Source organism: Pongo pygmaeus, chromosome 4 (genome assembly GCF_028885625.2).
Source record: "Pongo pygmaeus isolate AG05252 chromosome 4, NHGRI_mPonPyg2-v2.0_pri, whole genome shotgun sequence".
Classification (NCBI taxonomy): domain Eukaryota; kingdom Metazoa; phylum Chordata; class Mammalia; order Primates; family Hominidae; genus Pongo; species Pongo pygmaeus.
Window position 1 is genome coordinate 55,978,571 of NC_072377.2, and position 22,026 is coordinate 56,000,596.

The following is a 22,026-nucleotide window of genomic DNA, read 5'->3' on the forward strand; positions in this document are numbered from 1 at the left end:
TACCAAACACACACACACACATGCATGCACACACACGCATGCACACACACACAATTGTATCTACTTATATTGTTCCAGTTATCTAGTGTTACATTAAAAAAAATCCTAAACCTTAATGGCTTAAAAAAACTTCTCTCTCACTATTCTTTGGGCACTTCTTGCTTGCAGTCTCCCATGATTTGCAGTTATGTGTGGGTGGGGCTGGGGCCAAATCAAGGCCTCACTGGGTTGGATACACGTGATGCTGTACGTTCAAATGGCTAGCAGTTGATGCAGGTGTCATCTCGAGACTCACTTGAGGCTTTTGGCTAGAGTGCCTGTCCGACACATAGCTTCTTCATGTGTTTTGGACTTCTTGTACCATGGTGACTGGGATGCAAATGCAAGTGTTGCAAGAGACAGGATGTAGAAGCTACTGGGAAAAGACATAGTGAGTCTTTCATTGTATTCTGTTGATCACAGCAGTTGAAGAGCCCACCCAGAATCAAGGGACAGAAACATAGACAGCACCTTGTGAAATCATGGGCATCTTTAATCTGACACACATGTTACTATGATGTCTGCATGTTTTTCCTTTAGGCCTATCAGGGAATATACATCTACTGTTTGTTTTCACATAGGAAACATACTTGTTCTTTCAGATTTATAAAATACAGGAAAATCTTTCATTTTTAAAGTTAGTCACTTGTTTTCTGTCTTTGCATAATACATTCTATTTAAATTAATTAATGCATAATATAAATTACATATTCTAACATTTAATGCTGGACAAGAAAAAATAAATGTTTAAAATATTTTTATTCTGATAATTTCAGATATATAAATATGTAATAAGAAAAGGAATTTCTCATAATTCTTGTAATGAGAAAGCTAAATGGCTTGGTGTTGTTTCTGTTTTCTATGTGCATATGATTTATTTTTATAAAGTTGACAATGAATTTTATAAATAGCTATGCACCTTAATGTTAAGTCATGAGACTGTCTTCAAGTCATTAAATAAGCCATAAGGGAATGATTTGTAATGTATGGAGAATATTTCAGCCGATAGTTGTATGTGTTCTTGCTCCTTCCCCACATATTCTGCCATATGGCTAACTTTTTTCTTATTTTAGTGATTTGAAATGTACTAATTTGATTTTATTTTAATGGTGGTTAAAAGAAAAGGAAATCCTTATGTCTGAACTTTGTTTAGGGTTAGGAATGAAATTGGGCTGGTTAATCTCTACTCACCCAAACCCCATCTGTGTAAGATGATACTGAAGCATGCTTTTATGTAATCTTACCTCTGATACATATTTTTTGATATAATCTTGAATGTAAGGGAGATATTTTCCTTCACAATATCTCTTTAAAGATTTTTTACATTTGCATAGTTTTATAAATATTTTAACACTCATTTTAACTCATGGTTAGATTGTTTTAGTGTTCAATACAACTCCTTTAGTGTCACAACTCATCTGCTCTTTCTTTCATCTGTATTGGTTGATTGATATATTTAACAATTTGGAAACCAAGGAAACCCGAGGGTTATGTTTTCTTTTTTCATACCTGATAATAACTTTTTGTTTTGTGAATGAGACAAACTTGTCCAAGTAAAATTAGCGAGGTCATGATAGTTCTCCTCCTACAAAAAGCAAAAATGCTCTAGAAACTTCTCATTTTGTGCCTGAAGTATTTCAACTTTTTTTTATTTGCAAGAAATCTATTTTGATTTGTTTGTGTTTTGTTGTGTACTTTTTGGACTGTTTTTTCTTCTTCTCCTTGATACTATTTTTTCTATATTTATTTCTGCATGGTATACCTGAGTCTTAATTCACCTCAAGTACGTTTTATGTAATTATTTATTACTCCTTCTTTACCTGCTAATCCCAATATGCTGGTTGGATCTAACTCTTTTGTCCTCCATGTTTTTCATTTCTCTAATTCTTTCATCCTTCATATCTGAAAACTGTATATGTTTTTTCCAATCTGTCTTCTGCTCCACTGAGTGAATTGTTTTCATGATTTCATCTTAAATTTAATGTTCCCATTGTATTTTTAATTTGGCCACATTCTTTACTGATTCCGTATTATTCCCTCTTTATCACCAGTCGCTTTCGTTTTATTTGTTTAGTGTCTTTTTGAATTTTGTTGTGAATATCAGTCAGTAATTGTCAAAGATTTATTGTTTTATTCCTATAGATGGAGTTTTGTTTTTCTCAATATTATATGCAAGCAAGAGTTGAAATTGTTCTTCTTGTGGAAATTAGTGTGATGTGTGAACAGTTTCTCCCATTAAGAAGAGGAAAGAAAGAGAATTCCACACTGACCCTACTTTAGAGTCGGCAGCTCTGAGATCTGCCCGCTGGAGGGGAGGGATGTGAGCTCTGCTGGTGCCCCACCCTGTTCCCCTGGGTCCCCTTTCCCAGCTCTTGCTCCCATCCCCATTTCTGCACCCTTGGCTGCTAACAGCTCCACTTGAAACCCTCAGTAGCTTGTCCTTAGACAAATAAGCTTTCCTTTCCTGGGGAGTGCAGGTAAGTACTTGGCAGTTTTTTTATCTTCCCTTCACTCTTTAGGTGTCACTAGTGTGAGGGTACAGTGGCCTAGCTACTCTATTTCGAGTCTGTACAAATTCTAAGTTGTAATGCATGCTCCAGTTTTACCTACAAGATGGGATGGAAACTAGAACTTTCCCTGGATTTGTACCCTTGCTTGGCTTTTTCTCTTTTCCTATCTACCCCCCTCTCACTTGTTCTTATTGCTTCCTCCTGAGAACAATTCCAAATACATTATTTGCCCCTTGTCTGCACTCAGGGTCTGCTTCTGAGAGAACTTGACCTAAGGATGGTGGGTCCGAGGTCAAGAAAAGGCAGCATCTCCTAAGGGAGGAAGCCCTGCCAGACCAATCTGGAGTGTCCTCTCTGCCTTAGGGTTCATTTGCTCCCTATTTTGAGAGGCGTCAGCAGTCGTTGACTTTTATTATAGCATCTATCTCTTTCACAGAATGGAGAGTTTTTCATCCATCCTGTAGGGCCCTTTAAGATTGATTCCATCTGCTCTGTTTGTGCAAAATTTGCTGGGCATTTCTCACGTGGGGATGGCATTACTCCAAATTTCTGGTCTTTTCACTGGTTTTCTCCTATTTCTGTTAGGCACTGGTTATGATTGTGTTTGTGCAAAAGTATTCACTCACATTACCATCTTACTAGTAAACTCCCCAAGAGGTTTTTTTTCTTATTGAAAATTTGAGGAAAATATGATTGAAAATGTGCAGTAATGTATAATATATGAATAGAACTGGAGACGGTATTACTAAAAAGGAACCTTTAACTTATTATTCCAGGAGAATAATTAGGTTTTATTCTAGCTTATGATTAGGATTATTGCTAGCAAATAAAAAAGAAAATATTTATGAAGAGTGTTTGTGCTATGCCCATAATGCCTCTGCCTGTCACAGAATACCATTATTTCAGTTTCTATCTGTAAAGAAGTTACCACCTTATTAAGGTTAAGCAGATGAACTGCCCAATCTCAGTATCCCATTTTACAGTGTGTTGCCTGGGACCACTCCCAATATCTGATACTACATCAGTTAGAATCCAATCAGAAAACAAACCACTCTAGTATCTCAGGTAAAAAAAATAAACATAAGGAGTTAGTTAATCCAGTGGCTAAACAGTTGGAAAGAAAAACAGGATGATGAGACTCCTCAGAGAGTGGTAGGAGGAGACCACTAGGGAAGATGACAACAAGAGATCACTACAGTCCCTTGGGGCTGGAATGACACTGGGAAAGGGATGGTATGCAGCAGAATCCAAATATCAGGGAAATCTTGCAGGTTCTAGAACCATGTCAGGAGTTGCTCTGTAGGAGTTAGGACCACAGAAATAGGACATGTCTGGTAAAGAGCTGCAACCATGGAGAAGATATGGCAACTGCTAAAAAATGCCCACACAAGACAGAGAGGAGAGGAGAAGGAAAGAGAGACAAGGGAATAGGAGGGAAAAGAGAGAAGAGGGAAGGGGAGACGGGGAAGGGAGATGGGGTAGAAGGGAGGAGAGAAGAAGGGAAATAATACCTTGATTCTCTTTCTCTTTCTTTTCCTCAAGTCCAACCAGCGCTTCCATTAGTCAAACCTAACCGGAAGGTAGTTGGCAAGGGACCTGTGGAAATGCAGCCTAAAGGTGGAAGAATGAGGAATGGACTTGAGAGCAAACAAAACACAATGGCCTATGTGTATATCCTTGTCAAATGCATAGTGCTGTTAGACTTTTTTTAATTTACATAAATTCTATCGTGCTATAGATTTTATTCTCTTAACCACTTCTGTTGCTAAAATAGCAACAGAATTGTTGGCCCTGTTGCTCTATGTACACTAATATGTACTATAGTATAGAGCCACTACAATTTACATATTTGCTTTCTTAGTGATGGCCACCTACATTGTGTTCAGATCCCTGATGCCATAATCAGTGCTGCAAAGAATGCCCTTAAAGAACTTATTTTATGGACTTCATGACAGTTAACTTATGAAGAATGGAATTTTTATGGGTTGGTCTAATCTGAGCTGAGAGCACATACTCATCATCATCATTTCAATTGCGTGGCTCTACTTACTCATCAGAATTTCTCCAAATATCTGTTAACCATTTAGAATTTTCCTTCTCTATGTTGCTTTGTCAAACCTTTATTTTTCTAATGTGTTTCCTGTCTTTGAATTTTATTATTGTTTATCTTACGAATCCTTTTAGTATGTTAGCTGTTGATAGCTAGTGGGTTCAATTCATGCAGAAGTCTTTTACAGTGATATTTATGAAAAGTTGATATTTTATGTTTTTTATGAGAACTTTTTGAAATAACAAAATTCAGTGATTTAAAAAATCAGTGATTTAAAAAGAGTGTTTGCAATGTGTCTTTGGAAGGTATCAGCATTTATAGTAAAATGGAGTTGCAAAAAATGTATGGCTAATTCAAGATTTAGACTGACCTACTTAACAGTTCTTTTTGAAAAGGATTTATTCCTACATTTTGGAAATGTATAAATAACGGTTATTTAAACAAATATTTGGCTACAGCTAATCTGACAGTATATCTGTGAGAGAACAGGAATGATACGAATTGAAGACATATACCTCCTTATCCACTTTGAAACTAAAGATAAGGATTATTTGTATTATATATGGGGAAATATACTTTAAATAAAGATATGATATAATTTATCACTTTTATGATAATGTATATTTTCTGGGATTACTGATATAGAGATGCAGTTTTTCATCTCAAGGACAAAGCTGTTTTTAGTTGAAAATGATAAACAACTAACCTTACTTTAAAATGATTTCTGTGCATATCATCTCATTATTGGTACCTCTGTGCTTGCATGATCAGTGCATTAGAATAATTTCCACATATCTTGGGCAGCCCTCACTTCCCAACTGCAGTTATATGAGAGATAAGAAAGCATTGAATAACTTTGACCTTTTTTAAAAACATGAAAATATATCACTAGTACTTTCTGTCAAGTTCTTACTTTTCTTATAAAAGAACATTTATTTGTAGTTTCTAGTTTTATGTATCAGTACAGTTCTGGGGATTTTTGTTGTTGTTTTTTATTTGCTTTTTTTGGTTAGGTCACTAATTTTAGCTATGTTTATTCCTGAGTACTTATTTGCATAATTAGACTTCTGTAGTTCATTTTATTTTCTAACTCATTATTGATTATCAAGAAAATATTAATTTTTTAAATCATTGTTAAAAATGAACTTAAAAAGTTTTACATTTACAGAAAAATTGCAGCTAGTACAGAGTTCCCATACACTCCAAACCCCTGTTTCTCTGTTTATTAACATCTTTCATTAATACATTGAATATAATTAATTATATTTATTTTAATAATAATATGTGTTTTAGAACTTGAATTTTGGAATATTTTATGAATTACAAATTATTAATTTTGGAAATTTTAGAATTTTATGAACTCTTTTAGTATATTCCAAAATTATAGGTCATTTAGATTTTATGCTATTGAGTCAATGTTTGAAATTTATATTTTTCTAGAAAATTTATTTTGATAAATATTAACACTTTCTAGTCATGCATAGTATGATTAAGTTTTGGTCTTTGTATTATTAATTTATAGGAATAATTTGTATGTTCTGGATAAACATTTGTGTCTGGTATTATATAACCCTTCTTTCTCTCTTCCTACATATGTATCATACCCAGTTTTCTCCGGTAAAGGGATTAGTTCTAGTGCATTTCGGATTTTTCTACATTTTTGTAGCTAGATCTCTTTTGTTTCTCTGCCCTCATCTTCCCACTTTTTCTGTCTGCCTCTGAAGAGACTGTATCTTCTTAAATCTTAGAGAAAATACAGTGCTTTCTCATTTAATTCCACTGAGGTTTTCAAGATGTTAGAATGTTTTTATTCACTTTTGAATTTTGATAGCCATGGGTTTAGGATAAGTGGGGTTGGAATTATGTTTACTCTATACCTTACTCTTTGTACAAGGATTAGGGAGTTCTTAGGAAACGAACTAATTTTTTGGTGATACAAACACCCAATTTCCTTGATTGATGGAGCATTTGTGTCTCAGAGTAGTGGCCAACAGGGGATACCATTTGGCTTACAATATAGAGCATGTGTGATCTGAGAAGGTCCTATGAGCAACACAATCTTTGCTGTAATTATCTGCTGCCCCACCTGTTGCTGTGAATGGCACTATGTAAGCTCCTATATGTCATCTTTTCATTTGCACACTAGTTTCTGTTCCCTTTCACCTAATTAGGACACCATCCCAGCAATTCAGTTCTCCTCCTCCTTCCTGTACTATTCATTTCTCTTAGAAGATTCACATCAGCAAATATTTCTCGTCTTAAAAAAAAATAAAATAAAAACCCTCTTGATCTCAAATGCCTCTTCAGTTGGGACCCTAATACTCTGCTTCTTTTGACTGTTAATTTCCTTGATTAGAGTTGTCTCTATTAGCTTACTTCATTTTCTTTTTTCTTTTCTCTCTTTAAATCCACTCAAGTCAGGTTTTGGTCCCATCATTCCTCAAACACTGCTCTTGTCAATGTCATCAGTAACTTCATTCTTGCCAAATGACTCATAACCTATTTGAGTTCTCATCTTAATTGACTTAGCAGTATTTCATAACAGTTGTTTACCTCCTCCTTGAAAATCTTTTTTTTTCTTTTTTTTTTCAAATAGGTTCTTGCTCTGTTACCCAGGCTGTAGTACAGTGGCATTATCACAGCTCACTGCAGCCTCAACCTCCCAGGTTCAGGTGATCCTCCCACCTCAGCCTCCTAAGTAGCTGGGACTACAGGCATATGCCACCATGCGTGGCTAATTTTTTTTTTTTTTTTTTTTTTAATAGAGATGGAGTCTCCCTATGTTTTCAAGACTGGTCTTGAACTCCTGGGCTCAAGCAATTCAACTGCCTGAGCCTCCCAAAGTATTGGGGTTACAGGCATAAGCCACTGTGCCTGGCCTGAAAAACTTCTTTGAATTTGTGTCTAGATAGCAGCACTCTGGAATCTTCCATCCGCTTGGCCATTCCTCCCCAGCCTTCTTTGCTGAGCTGGGCTTGGGGCCTAATCCTCACACTTTCTCTCTCCTCCACCTACATAGACTCACTGAGTGGTTTCTCATCCAGCCTCATGCCTTTAAATATATATATATATATACTCTGACTGTTCCAAATTTATATCTTTAGTACATTCCTCTCACCTTTAATGCCTAAATGCTGGGCTTCTCCAGTTGCCTTCTTAACGTTTCCATTTTAGTATCAAATAAGCATCTCAAATTTAAAGTATTTGGTCAAATAACTAGTCTTATCTGCCTTTTCAAACCTGTTTCTCCTGCAGTTTTTCACATTGTAGGAATTGGTAAATTTCATCCTTCTGGTTGCTCAGACCATAATCTTTGGATTCATCCTTAACTCTTCTTTTTTTTCACACCTCAAATCCAGTCCACCCACAAAATCTGTCCACTCTCCTAGAAGTGTGAATCCAAAATGTTCATCACCTCCACGGACACAAGTTCTATATATCTTGCCTCACTTGTTGCAATAAGTTCCTGACTGATTTTCCTGTTTTCCCCTTTGCTCTTTGACCAATTGATCCTGCACAGCTCCACCAGGTTCCTTCCCTGCTCTCATCTCCTGACATGAGACCTTGTTCAGTCCTCTCCCCACACTGCTCTCCAGCTGTTCCTAGGATATTTCAGCATATTTTCTCTTCAGGGGCTTTGCCTTTGTTCTTTGCTCTGGCTGGGACATTTTCTTCCTGCTTGTTCTTATCTAACATTTAAACCTCAGCCCACATAGCCTGCAGCCCATATATATTTTTCCCCATCTTTATTTTTCTCCAGAGCCTTTATTGCCATCTAGCATCGTATCTATTTTTCTATCTGTTTTTCATCTTCCTCCTCCCACTGAACTTCAGACTTCATGGGTGCAGGGATATTCGTGGGTGTGTTTTTACTCTTCGTCTGAAATGACTGGAGCGATGAGTGCAAGAGATACTCTTTAAACCAGTGAATAATGAAAAATGAGCGACTTTTTTGAGAGAAGTTATTAATTTAATTAACATAGTTACTGATTTAAATAAATATATGTATATATGTATTTTTATATATTTAGTTACCGATGTAAACATATATTTTTATATATTTAGTTATATATTTAGTTTAGTATTTTTATACATTTAGTTACCGATTTAAACATATATATGTTTGTATATATGTATATATGTTATATGTACATATATACATATATATACACACATATATATATATACCTGGTAAAAGTACGAACCAGGTGAAAAGGAAATCTCCTGTGCCTTCTCATCTCCCATTGTTTTATTCTAAAAATGATGTATGTAGATGCAAACATGTTGTCTTTCTTCCACTTAAAAAATAATGCACTAACTGTCCTACATGTGGCCAGTTCAGCTGTTGCTTACTTTGGAGATCATTCTTTCTTACACTTACATATATTATACATTATACTGTATGTTATTATACATTATTATACATTATTATACATTATACTGTATATTATTATATAATATACTGTATATTATACAATATAATGTATAATATATTATACAGTATAATTATACAGTATAATATATAATATACATTATAATGTATATTATATATTATACTGTATATTATTATACAATACAATGTATAATATATAATGGCCAATAATGATCTCCTATGTGCATATAGCATAAATAGCATCGTTTAGGACTGCATGTACACTGTTTTTAAATGTGTATATGTATATGCACATATATAATGCAGTTTCAACCTTTTTCTGGCTGATGGTTGAGTTTCAGTTTCAAGTCAATATGTGACTGTAATCCTTTTTCCTTTCCAGTGCCCACTGTTGATGTCTTTCAGATTTCCACAAAAGAGCGATTTGGATTGGGACATCAGCTGAAAAAGTAAGTTTGCTAAAGTGCAAAAAATAAATTTCTGCTAAAGAGAACTGAGTTCTCATTTTGTTCATTAAAAGAAACAAACAAAAACCTTCTATTCAATAACAACTTTTTGAAGCAAGTCCCTCAAGAGAGGAAATCATCCTGATGCTAAGAGCTGTGTTGATAATTTATTAGCAGGGCTCACTTTTCCACCTGGGCCAGAGTCCTTCTACTGCTATCCCAGATCCACTCTCTTTCCTCCAGCACCCTGCACTCTACCTGGGGAGGCTGACCTGTGTGGACACAGGCTCTGAGTCCCTAACATGACCAGTGGAGGGAGGAAGGAGAGTAAGATGGAAGTACTTACTGCTCTGGTTTCCTTCCTAGGAGGTCATCCTGAGCCGACCAGTCCTTCCACTGAAGCCTGCTGCTCTGCTCCAGGCTGCAATGTGTACATGACTTTCTCTCTTACTGGGCTCTATTGAGGGCTCCCACTGCTCATTCCTTGGGGCCCAGAGGTGGTATCAGTTTAGCAGCCACCGGCCCTGGACTCCTGCACTGTCCCTACTTGCCATTCCTACCGCTTTGAAACATTGGTTTTTTAACTAAACACTTTATTTCCTGTGTGGACCTTGATTTTGTTTTATGATCTTTAAGTCTGTTTTATATAAAAATCTATTTTTAAAAAAACAGAAAAAGAAAACACTGATAGAGCCAGGATACAATGGCACTAGAAAGAAAAAAATTGCATCTTAGAAGTAAATAGAGAACACTGATAAATTACAGATACAAGAATTGACTCTCAAATTTTTCTAAAATCAGATGATCACTGATGTGATCTAAGGTACAGAACTTTGGGACCCACTGGCCTGTGTTTCGGTATGCATCCAGAGGGCTTGTTCTGGTTTTCCCTGATGAAAATAATGTTGCCATCCACATGGTCTCCTTCGCCAGCCTTCCACACAGAAGGAATACAGCTTTCTCTTTAGACATAGAGTCTAGATGAGCCTTGATTTCATAAGAAGACATAAAGCCACCCCATTTGAACTGAATTTTAAAATTTAGGCATGTACCTCAGTTCGCCATGGTCAGAATATAAACATTAACTTCTATACTTAATATCAGCTTTAAGAATTTGTGTTTATGGAGAATTCCCAGAGGATTATTCTTCCAAATCTGCAAATTTAGCTTAAATGTAAATTTGTCAAGAAAGACCATTAGATAATTGTGTGCTTAAAGCCTGGTTTAGGCCTTTCATAATGATGCAGTCTATATGATCACTTTTATTTTAATGAATTTAAATTTGGCATCATATGTGGGCTTCTACTGAGCAATATTCTAAGAGAAAACTTATTGAAACTGTATTTGATATATGAAATAGAGAACTTACTGAGGCCATTTTGCCTGATGTAGGAAGCCACATATATGATATCTAGGATTTTGTACGTATTACAGAGCTCTAGAATTTTCTCAAGTTTTTATGACTTAAATTGAGGCAGCACTACTCAAATGTGAGTTGTGTGCCTACCGCATTTGAAAGGAAAAACATTCTTATAAATACCCAGTGTTGAGTTCAAAGATACGCAAATATAAAATTAGATAATAAACCCTTAATGTTTAGAATTCTGCCTCTCTAAAACTAAATTCAATTTACAATGTGTGTTTAGCATATTATATAATGTAGTGTTCTCTTACAAGGACTCACAGGATAAATTTTCTCAGTTTTCCATTCTAGAGTTAGATATGCTTTCCTAGGACACTTGCTTGTGTTTTTGTGATTGGATTTTGTTTCCTGCATTGTGCCCATATCCTGCATGTCTTGGAGATGAGCATGGAGCCTGCCTCCATAATGAGCATGGATGGCATTATCCAAGTTGGGTACCATTTCACCTTGACACATTTTTTTTATACTATGATTTTTTTCCTCAGTCAATTTCCTCCCTTGTTTTTATACTGTTCTACTTTGTGTACTTTTGCAAGCCACTTACGAACTTTTATTTTTAAGTGGCATGGAGCTGATCAAAATAAGATAAGATTTACAAAAGTACACAGGTCTAGGAATAACTAGCTTTCTACCCTTAATGGCTTCTGGGTACATTACATAGGCTCAGCAAAAGAAATTGTGTATATAATCCCAACTCTGAGAAATTAAAGAAAGCTATGTGCCTTTTTCACTGTTTAAGTACCTAGTAACATATATAACATATTTAATTAATATCCCTATCCAAGTGATTAATGTTTTCAAAGAGTTACTTGCTTTTAGGGATAAATATTAGCTATGTGGAAAGTTTGTTAATATAGATTAGAATTTTTTTATGATCCTTGAGAAATTTTGGTCTGATATGTTGTTTCCCTAATTATAAATAATTAGATTTGGCTATGATCCTTAAGGTCACTGCCAGCCTAAAATCCCATAATTTTAACAATCTAATTTCATCCTCACAATAATTTATAAAAAGAAACTAAATATAAAGAGGTTATTTTCTTAGAAACATACAGCAAGTTAGGAAGGCAAATTTAGAATCTAGGCCCCTTGTTATCAGTTGGTTTTCAGTAAATAAAAGACACTCTTATTTACTGAATAACTTTTTCACAGGAAAATTTTTTTCTGGTGGTTTCAGACAGCAGAATAATCTTATCAACAATAGCAACAGCAAATACTTATGCAATACTTATATGTCATGCACTATTCTAAGTGTTTAACATATAATAAGACCTTTAATCTTTACAACAACTATGAAGCAGGCCTTGTTACTCTCATATTTCCTAGATGATGAAACTGAATCCCAGAGAGGTTAAGCAGCTTGTTCACAGTCACACAGCAAGAAAGTGATAGAGTCAGAATTTGACTCCAAACCAGTATTTATGACGCGTAAACTAATCTGCCTCTCATATAATCCTAGATATTCCTTTGCTTGAGATAAGACATGGAATATGTATTTGGCATTGAATGAATATTGAGAGAATGTGAAGTCAAAATAGCCTAAAAGAAAAAATATTTATGTATTTTCTCATGGCTGACCTGACACAGATATCACAGATACAGTGGTTGGTCTTGTATATGGTATCCTATCATTCAAAGGCTCAGCATATCACAGACAATGGAAATAATCTTCGACTTTTGTATGACTTTATGTTGAGTCTGCACTGATCAAACCTTAGTTGTGTTTAAGGGGGGAAAATATTGCAGATCTTCAGTTTTCCCTTAAATTTATGTGCAACATAAAATTAGGTATAAATTTTTCATATGTAGAGCTCCACATTTGTAAAATGAAATTCAATTTACAACTTAAAAGTGCAAATCAAAATAAAATACTTGAAATTCAAATTAATACCATTAATTTGGTTTATGATATTATTTTGCTAAAGCTGTTTCACCACCACAATTAGAATATAATACTGACTGCTTTAGTGCATAGTTTTTTGAAATCAACATGTAAAACAGTATGATGTCTTCCCTATGTACTTGCTTTTGTTCACTGCCCTGGAACCTTTGTTCACACAGTTGGCCGTGACATCATCTGCTCTTGACGCAATGCAAATGTATACTTTACCTTGAAATTTTTTTTATTTTTTTCCCCTACCATCAGCCAATCACTGGCAATGGTAGTAGTTCCTTTTGGTGCCAGCACAATAGTAAACACAAACTCAAATGTAAATACTGAAGTCCCTTCATGGTTCTCTATTATAAGGAGGTGGTTGTTATACCAAATGTGCTCATACGTATACTCCAGATTACCCCTGAAATTAAACACAACATTGAACGTCTTTTAGAAAACAATTTCTTTTGCATCCAAGAACAGCTAGGTACCTGGGTATTCAAGTTTAAGAATTACTGATTTTAGATGTTGAATCACACTTTGAATCCTAATGTAATACATAAGTGGGAAAATTTTTAGCCATTTTGACCTGTTTGTTTTTTTGTTCCACTTAGCTTATCAAGATTAGGCAAGCACTTGCCATCTTTCTTAGAGAATGATGCACAGGAGTAGCAATTTTTTATGGGAAGAAAATCTGCTTAATACAAAGGGTTGTGTCAGCGGAAACTTCAAATTAGGTACAGAGAGAAATGATGATCTTATTATTACATTTAAATCCTGCTGAAATTTTGGGTTAAAAAAAAATTCAAACATGAATAAAATGTTTCTCGTGCTGACTGAGCGAATTTACTGTGAATTTGGAATCATGGCATCACTTTATGAAAAATCTTTTATGATTCTAAATTAGCATCTCACTGATTTCTGTATGTTTGCTTTTATTTGATAAATGCATTTTCTACATAATAAATACAGTAACATTAATTGAAATTGCCTTGGAATGGTGATAACAGAATTACCTTTGGATCGACAGAATCATGCAGACATTTGTTACACAGCAGTGGAAACAGAGCAAAGAAAAATCCAATTGCCTGCACAATAAAAAGTTATCAGAGAAGAAAGTGAAGTCTCCCCTGCATTTATTTTCTACTTTGCGCAGGTTGGTAACAGGCAACTTCGTCATTGTCTTACTAAATACTGAGTGTGTGATGTAGTTCATGCTTACAGCATTCTTCTATAGTGTTGGCATCTGTTTATTTTCTTTATAACCTCTACGAAAAGACTGAGTTAGATGCATTCCATCAAAAACATATTCATTTCTACGTTTAGAGTTTTTATTAATATTTATTTAACATTGGTTACATTTGCTAAAATTACATTCTTTGCTTTCTAATCACCTAGAGTTTTTCCTACCAAAATTAGTTTCATTATAGGGCTTTGGGATAGATAAGACGGAAAAAAAATCTTAGAAGCTTTTTTTTGCTTTTCAGGAAAAATGGGATTCAAGTCCTGTGATCATTCTGCACATACCTTTGATTTCAGTTTTGACTGGGTAGGCTATATTAAAATGAGGTGGTAGAATATTTATTAGCACAGTCAAGTGGAGTTTGAGCATGACAAGCTTTCTTCATGGTCTGCCATACCTGTGATTTGCCCTGTATTAATTGTTGTTCGATTTTGAAGGTCGCCAAGTTATCCTCCCCCTGGTTGTGGCAAAAGCAAATCCAAACTGAAATCTGAGCAGGACGGAATCTCCAAAACTCATAAGCTGCTGCGGAGGACTTGTTCCAGCACAGTCAAGACTGATGATGTGTGTGTCACAAAGTCACACAGGACCTTTGGCCGCTCCTTGTCCAGCGATCCCAGGGCTGAGCAGGCTATGACAGCAATTAAATCACATAAACTTTTGAACCGTCCTTGCCCTGCAGCTGTTAAGTCAGAGGAATGCCTCACTCTAAAGTCGCATAAACTATTGACTCGATCTTGTTCTGGAGATCCGCGATGTGAGCACAACACAAACTTGAAGCCCCACAAACTGTTAAGCAGGTCTTACTCTAGTAATCTCAGAATGGAAGAATTGTATGGACTGAAAAATCACAAATTGCTCAGCAAGTCCTACTCCAGTGCCCCCAAGTCATCCAAAACTGAGCTTTTCAAGGAACCTAACGCAGAGGGCAGGAGGCTCTCTCTTACCTCAGGGCTTATTGGTATCCTAACACCATCTTCATCTTCATCTTCTCAACTTGCTGTGCGTAAATATTTTCATCTTGAGTTCTTAAATGTTAGCTAAGGTGCAGTAGAATTTTTTTTTTCTTGTAAGATCTGGTGGAGAAAAGAAGCAAAACTTTGTTTTAATTTACCGTTTTTTTAAATCTTTTTGGATATTGTTTTGCATCCCATACATTTGCAACTGGCAATGAAATGTAAGCATTGGTTCTGAAAAAAAATAAATGTAGCTATTCATTTGAAGTCCAGTTCAAATTCTTGTCATAGTAACAAATGCTACTAAAAACAGAAGGAAATGCATTGGATTCACAAAGCCCTTACTTATTAAATAAGCATATAATTTTAATGTTTCATTAAGTAGGTGTATCTAATCTCTGGTCTTCTCACATGACTGGTGGAGGACCACATTTTTCTTGTGGTTAAATTAAGAATAATTCCCTTTCAATTATATATAAGAGCACTTTGCCCATGCATGTTTTTACCTGTGGAGAGAGGCAACATTTACCACTTTATCCCAGAGCCTCACTTAAAGTTGTTCTTAGTGTCCATTTTATACTGAAGTCACTTTATGCTGGAGCCGTCTTTGGGGGACATGGGACCAGGAGATGACTTTAATAGTTTAAGTCCTTTTGATGCTATTTATCAAGAGTAACTCTTACACAAAATTTATCACTAGCATGATTGGCATGATAGCCAAGTTCATGCTAGTGATAAATTCATAGACCTATCTTATGTATATTATTAACATATTCAAAATAGTTGATGAAAAGTCTTGTTTCCTTTTGCTCAATATCTGTGTGTGTATGTTGGGGGTGTGTGTTTAGCTCTAACCATTAATGTGTAAACACTCAGCAAGAGGTGAAATTGAAAAAAATAAGATCTGTTTCAGGAAAGTAATATTATTCTTATATAGGTTTATTTCTAAAATTAAATTATAAACTATACTGTATACTTATTTTCTGAAAAGTTGAGTATGTTGTCAATTTCACATGAGCATCCTAGAAGCCCATTCCTACTCAAACATACGTTTTAAGGACATAGAGCAAATAATGTAGAACAAACTGCACAGTGGAATGTTTCCCATGTTAGCTTCATCCAAGAAAGACCATTTCAGACATTCTGTAAAAGAAAATGCCTTAATAACCTCCGATATGGCTAAATATAATACATAGTTTTCTGTTATGACACTTTCAGTAGCTGTCTAATATTTCTTTGGAGGAATAATTGTATCTGATTGTAAAATAAGACTGAAGTCCCCTAATGAAGAGGTATGAGCATTTGCTGATTAGTAACAGACAAATGAGTTTTTGTGATCGTGTAAAGATGCCAGTAATTTTTGCTAGATCGGCAGCTAAGGGTGCTGTTCATTTACTGTAGGCAAAAATTGCATTAGTAATAGTAGAAAGGGTATTTATAATAGAGTGAATAAAAAAGTTTTTAATTTTGATGTCATCAGTGACTCAATTCATATTTCATGTGATCTTAGATCACTTTCGTATTCACTATTGCAAAAAGTCTGTAATTTATAAATTTTTACATTTAAAAAAATTATTATTATTTTTTTTACTTTGCTTTTTATAGCCAAATGGTGCAAAATGCATTCCAATACGAGACCGTGGCTTCCTGGTGCAGGTATGAGCCAAAACTCTATCCATTGTAGAAATATTTTAGTTCTCTTACTAGGTTTTTAAATCATTTATGAGCTTGTCTTAATTATTTTTCCTTACTGTTTTATTCAGACAATTGAGTTTGCTGAACAGCGGATCCCTGTATTAAATGAATACTGTGTGGTTTGTGATGAGCCACATGTGTTTCAAAATGGCCCTATGCTTAGGGTAAGTTCTTGCTGATAGAATGTTAGTGTTGGTTTAGAATATGGAAATATAGAAAAGGTTTGAAATATAAAAATAAGTAAATAAATGCAGTTTAAAGCAAATACTCTTTATTGAGCAAATTATTTATGTATAATTTTGACAAAATGCATTAGTATTACTTCTAAAGTAGCCTGTGAAAGAGCAGTTAGTTTGATATTAGGAAAATGTTTCTTATTATATTTTTTACATATGTTTATCTAACAGCTATTTATCCATCTACACCTATATCAACATTAAGCATCTTAAATTGTGGAATTTTGAAGAACCAGTGTTTACAAGGTTATGTGACAAGGATGCTTAGGCAGTGTCCCTTCAAAACTCCACAATTTAAGATGCTGAATATGTGAGAGGAGAGTCTTGGTCCTATGCCAGTTAAAAGAGGTACACAATAGTAGAGAGAGGATCAGAATAAAGATTTCCAAAGATGCTAACATCCTGACACATTTGGGAGATTATCAAAGGAGTATGAAAATAAGAATCGGCGTATACGTGCGTTTTGGAGAGAACGATCTGATTTTAAAATGATTTTTTTTTGCAATTTTTATTGCCAAAATATAACTTATAAATCACTACTTAAAGTATACAATTCAGTGGTTTTTCATATATTCACAATATTATATAACCATTACCACTATTTAATTCCAGAAAATGGAATTTCCATTATCCCCAAAAGAAATATTCTGTTACCAGTGACTCCCAATTTCCGCCTCCTATCATCCCCTGGCAATTATGAACCTGTTTTCTGTTTCTATGGATTTGGTCATTCTGGATATTTGATATGAATGGAATTGTACAGTATGTGGGCTTTTGTTTCTGACTTCTTTCACTTATTATGATGTTTTCAAGGCCCATCCATATAGCATATGTCAGTACTTTTATTTCTTTTTATGACAGAATAATATACATTTTATGCATATACCACATTTGTTTATCCATTCATCAGTTGATGGAATTGCTAGAACATATGTTAACTGTGTTTAACTTTTTGAGGAACACCCAAACCTGTTTCAACAGTGGCTGCATAATTTTACATTTCTACTGGCAATGTATGACAGTTATAGTCTCTATACATCTTTCCCACATATTATTCTCTATTATTATTTTTAATAATTATAGCCATGCTAGTATGTGTGAGGCGGTTTATTTTTTGTTGTTTTTTGTTTGTTTTTTTTTGAGACAGAGTCTCGCTCTGTCGCCCAGGCTGGAGTGCAGTGGCGCGATCTCGGCTCACTGCAAGCTCCGCCTACTGGGTTCACGCTATTCTCCTGCGTCAGCCTCCCGAGTAGCTGGGACTACAGGCGCCCGCCACCACGCCCGGCTGATTTTTTGTAGTTTTTAAGTAGAGACAGGGTTTCACCGTGTTGGCCAGGATGGTCTCGATCTTCTGACCTTGTGAGCCACCAGTCTTGGCCTCCCAAAGTGTTGGAATTACAGGCGTGAGCCACCGCGCCTGGCCTGAGCCACCGCGCCCGGCCGAAGCAGTTTCTTATTGTGGTTTTCTTATGCACTTTCCTGATGACTGACTAAAAGATACTAAAATGTTTTGATTTTCTGCTAAAAAAATTTTGAGCATCTTTTCATGTGCTTATTGGCCATTTGCATGTCTTTGGAGAAATGCCTATTTAAACCCTTTTCATATTTTTAAATTGGGTTATTTGTATTCTTATTCATGAGTTGTAAGAGTTCTTTACGTATTCTGAATACTTTATCCTTACCACATATATGATTTGCAATTATTTTCTTCTATTTTGTAGTTTGTCATTTCATTTTTTAATAGTAATCTTTGACACACACAAGTTTTTAATTTTGATGAAGTCTTATTTATCAACTTTTTCTTTTGTTACTTGTGTTTTTGATGTTGCGTCCAAAAAGTAATTGCCTAATTCAAAGTCACACAGTGCACTTATGTTTCCCTCTAAGAATTTCATGATTTATGTCTTACATTTAAGACACAATACTTTTTGAGTTAATTTTTGTATATGGTGTTAGGCTGGGGTCCAAAGTCATTCTTTTGCACGTAGATACCCAGTTGTCTCAGCACCATTCTTTGAGAAGACTATTTTTTCTCTACTGAATGATCTTGGCACCCTTGTTGAAAATTATTTGACTATAGATGTTTTGGTTTGTTTCTGGACTCTCAGGTCTTTTCCCACTGATCTGCATGTCTGTCCTTAGGCCAGTACCACATTGTCTTGATTAATGTTGCTTTATAGTAAGTTTGAAATCAAGAGCCACAAATCCTCTTTGTTTGTGTTTTACAAGATTGTGTTGACTGTTTGGGGTCTCTTGCATTTCTCTATCAGTTCTGTGGTTCATTTGTCCATTTGTGCAAAAAGGCAGTTGGAATTTTGATAGGGTTGCATTGGAATTGTAAATCGGTTTGAAGACTATTGCTATTGGCTATAGACTGGATGTGTTCCCCCCGAAATTCATACATTGAAATCCTAACTCCCATGTGATGGTGTTAGGAGATGGGTTGTTTGGAAGGCGGTTAGGTCATGAGGGTGGTGCCCTCATGAACAGGAATAGTGCCTTTATAATAGAGCACAAAGAGCTCTCTCCTCTACCATGAAAGGACACAGCAAGAAGATCAATTTGTGGCATTACTGTCACTCTGGTCTATGAATCAGCAGATGGGCCTTCATCAGGCACTGAATCTCCTGACATCGTTATCTTCCCAGCCTTCAAAACTGTGAGAAATAAATATTTGTTGTTATAAGCCACCCAGCCTGTGGTATTCGATTACAGCAGCCGGAATAGACCAAGACATCATCTTAGCAATATTAACCTTTCCAATTCGTGTACACCAGATCGTTTTATTTATTTAGGCTTTTAAAATTTTATTTCAATGCTATTTTGTAGTTTTCAGCATTCAAGTCTTACACTTCCTTGGATAAGTTTGTTTTTAAGCATTTTATTATTTTTGATGTTACTGTAAATTAAGTTGCTTTATTCCATTTTCAGAACGTTCTTTGCTATTATATAGAAATAGAAGTTATTTTTGCATGTTAATCTTTTATACTGCAACATTGCTGAACTTATTTATTAGCTCTATTAAGTTATTTTTGGATTCTTTGTTTCTCTATATAAAATTATGTCTCTTGCAAATAGAGTTTCACTTTTTCCTTTTTAATCAGGATGCCTTTTATTACTTTTCCTTATCTAATGTGCTTGACTAGAACCTTCAATACAAGACTGATTAGAAGTGGCAAGAAAAGAAATTTTTATCTTGTGATTTAGGGGGAAAATGTTCAGCCTTTCACTGTTAGTTGGGGATTTTTCATAGGTGCCACTTACCAGGTTGAGAAAAGTCCCCTTCTAGTCCTAGTTGTTAGGTGGTTTTATAATCATGAAAGCATTTTTGTTGGTTTTTGTTTTTCTATGTCTCCTGATATTACTATGTTTTTCTTTTATTCTATTAATATGGTGTATTACACTGATTTTTTGATATGCACTAACAACTATCTGGGCCTGGAGATTTCTGTTTTAGATTTTTTTTTTTTTTTTTTTTTTTTTTTGAAACAGGGGTCTTACTTTGTCACTTATGTTGGAGTGCAGTGGTGCAAACATGGCTCACTGCAACCTCAACCTTCTGGGCTTAAGTGATCCTCCCACCTCAGCCTCCTGAGTATCAGGGACTACAGGTACATGCCACCATGCCCAGCTAATTTTTAAAATTTTTTGTAGAAATGTGGTGTCACGTTGTTGCCCAGGCTGGTCTTGAACTCCTGGGCTCAAGGAATCCTCCTGCCTTAGCCTCTCAAAGTGTTAGGATAACAGGTGTGAGCCATCACACCTGGTGAAAAATTTTTAATTTATGAATTCAATTTCTTTATTAGTTATAGGGCTATCCAAATTATCTTTTTTTTTTTTTTTTTTTTTTTTTTTTGAGATGGAGTTTTGCTTTTGTTGCCCTGGCATGATCTTGGCTCACTGCAACCTCTGCCTCCCAGGTTCAAGTGATTCTTCTGCCTCAGCCTCTGAGTAGCTGGGATTACAGGCATGCACCACCACACCTGGCTAATTTTGTATTTTTATTAGAGACGGGGTTTCTCCGTGTTGGTCAGTCTGGTCTCAAACTCCTGACCTCAGGTGATCCGCCCTCCTCGGCCTTCCAAAGTGATGGGATTACAGGCGTGAGCCACCATGCTTAGGCTCAAATTATCTATTTTATTTTGGGTGAAATGTGACAGTTTGTGCTTTTAGAGGAATTGGTCCATTTTGTCTCAGATGTCAAATTTATGTGAGTAATTTATTAGTATTCTCTTATTATCCTTTTGATGTCTGCAGAGTTTTAATGATATTCTTTGTTTCATTCCTGATGTTAAACATTTGTATCATCTGTGTCAGTCCTGCTACAGGCTTGTGGATTTTAGTTACCTTTTCAAAGAACAGATTCTTCGTTTCATTGAATTTCTCTATTTTTTCTTTCAAATTCATTTATTCTTTGTTACCATTATGAAAATGGGGGTATTGAAGGCTCTGACTATTATTGTTGAATTGTTTTTACCTTCAGTTCTTTCAATGTTTGACTAATGTATTTTGGGAAATCTACTGCTGGATACGTATATGTTTATAAGTGTTTTATCTTCTTGATGTTTTGACTCTTTTTTCGTGTTCTTCTTTGTCTCTAATAGCAATTTTTGTCTTCAAGTCTATTTTGTCTGATTAGTGTAACCACTGCAGCTCTCTATTGGTTATTATTTGCATGGAATATCTTTTTTCATGCTTATGTTTTTATCCTATTAATGTCTTTAAAACTAAAGTGAATCTCTTGTTGATAGCAAATTGTTGATCTTGGTTTTAAATCCTTGCTAATCTTTTTACTTAAACATAATTACTAATAAGGAAAGACTTCTGCTATTTTGCTATTCATTTTCTATTTGTATTATATCTATTTTGTTCCACTGCTTCTCCCTTACTGCCTTCTTTTGTGTGTTTAATAGGTATTTTCTAGTGTACCATTTTAATTCCCATGTTGTAGCTTTTCAGTTTGTTTTCTTAGTGATTGCTCTAGGGATTACAATTAACATCCTAATTTCTAAAAATCTAGTTTGGATTAATACCAACTTGATTTTTTTTTAATAAGAGACAGATCTTGCTCTGTCCTCTAGACCGGAGTACAGTGGTGCTGATCATAGCTCACTGAAGCCTCCAACTTCTGGGCTTAAGTGATCTTCCTGCTTGCGTCA

At 35.1% G+C, this 22,026-nt stretch overlaps 1 protein-coding gene across 6 annotated transcripts in view; it reads left to right on the plus strand.

The window, feature by feature from the left end:
• PARP8 (poly(ADP-ribose) polymerase family member 8) overlaps positions 1–22,026 on the plus strand; it is a 178,316-nt gene that overhangs the window by 115,360 nt on the left and 40,930 nt on the right. For all 6 annotated transcript variants that reach the window (XM_054488212.2, XM_054488210.2, XM_063664806.1 and 3 more), the window contains 5 exons: positions 9,375–9,441; positions 13,768–13,893; positions 14,418–14,982; positions 16,542–16,592; positions 16,700–16,795. In XM_054488212.2, the coding sequence (XP_054344187.1) occupies positions 9,375–9,441; positions 13,768–13,893; positions 14,418–14,982; positions 16,542–16,592; positions 16,700–16,795 (905 nt within the window). The remainder of the gene's footprint in view (positions 1–9,374; positions 9,442–13,767; positions 13,894–14,417; positions 14,983–16,541; positions 16,593–16,699; positions 16,796–22,026) is intronic.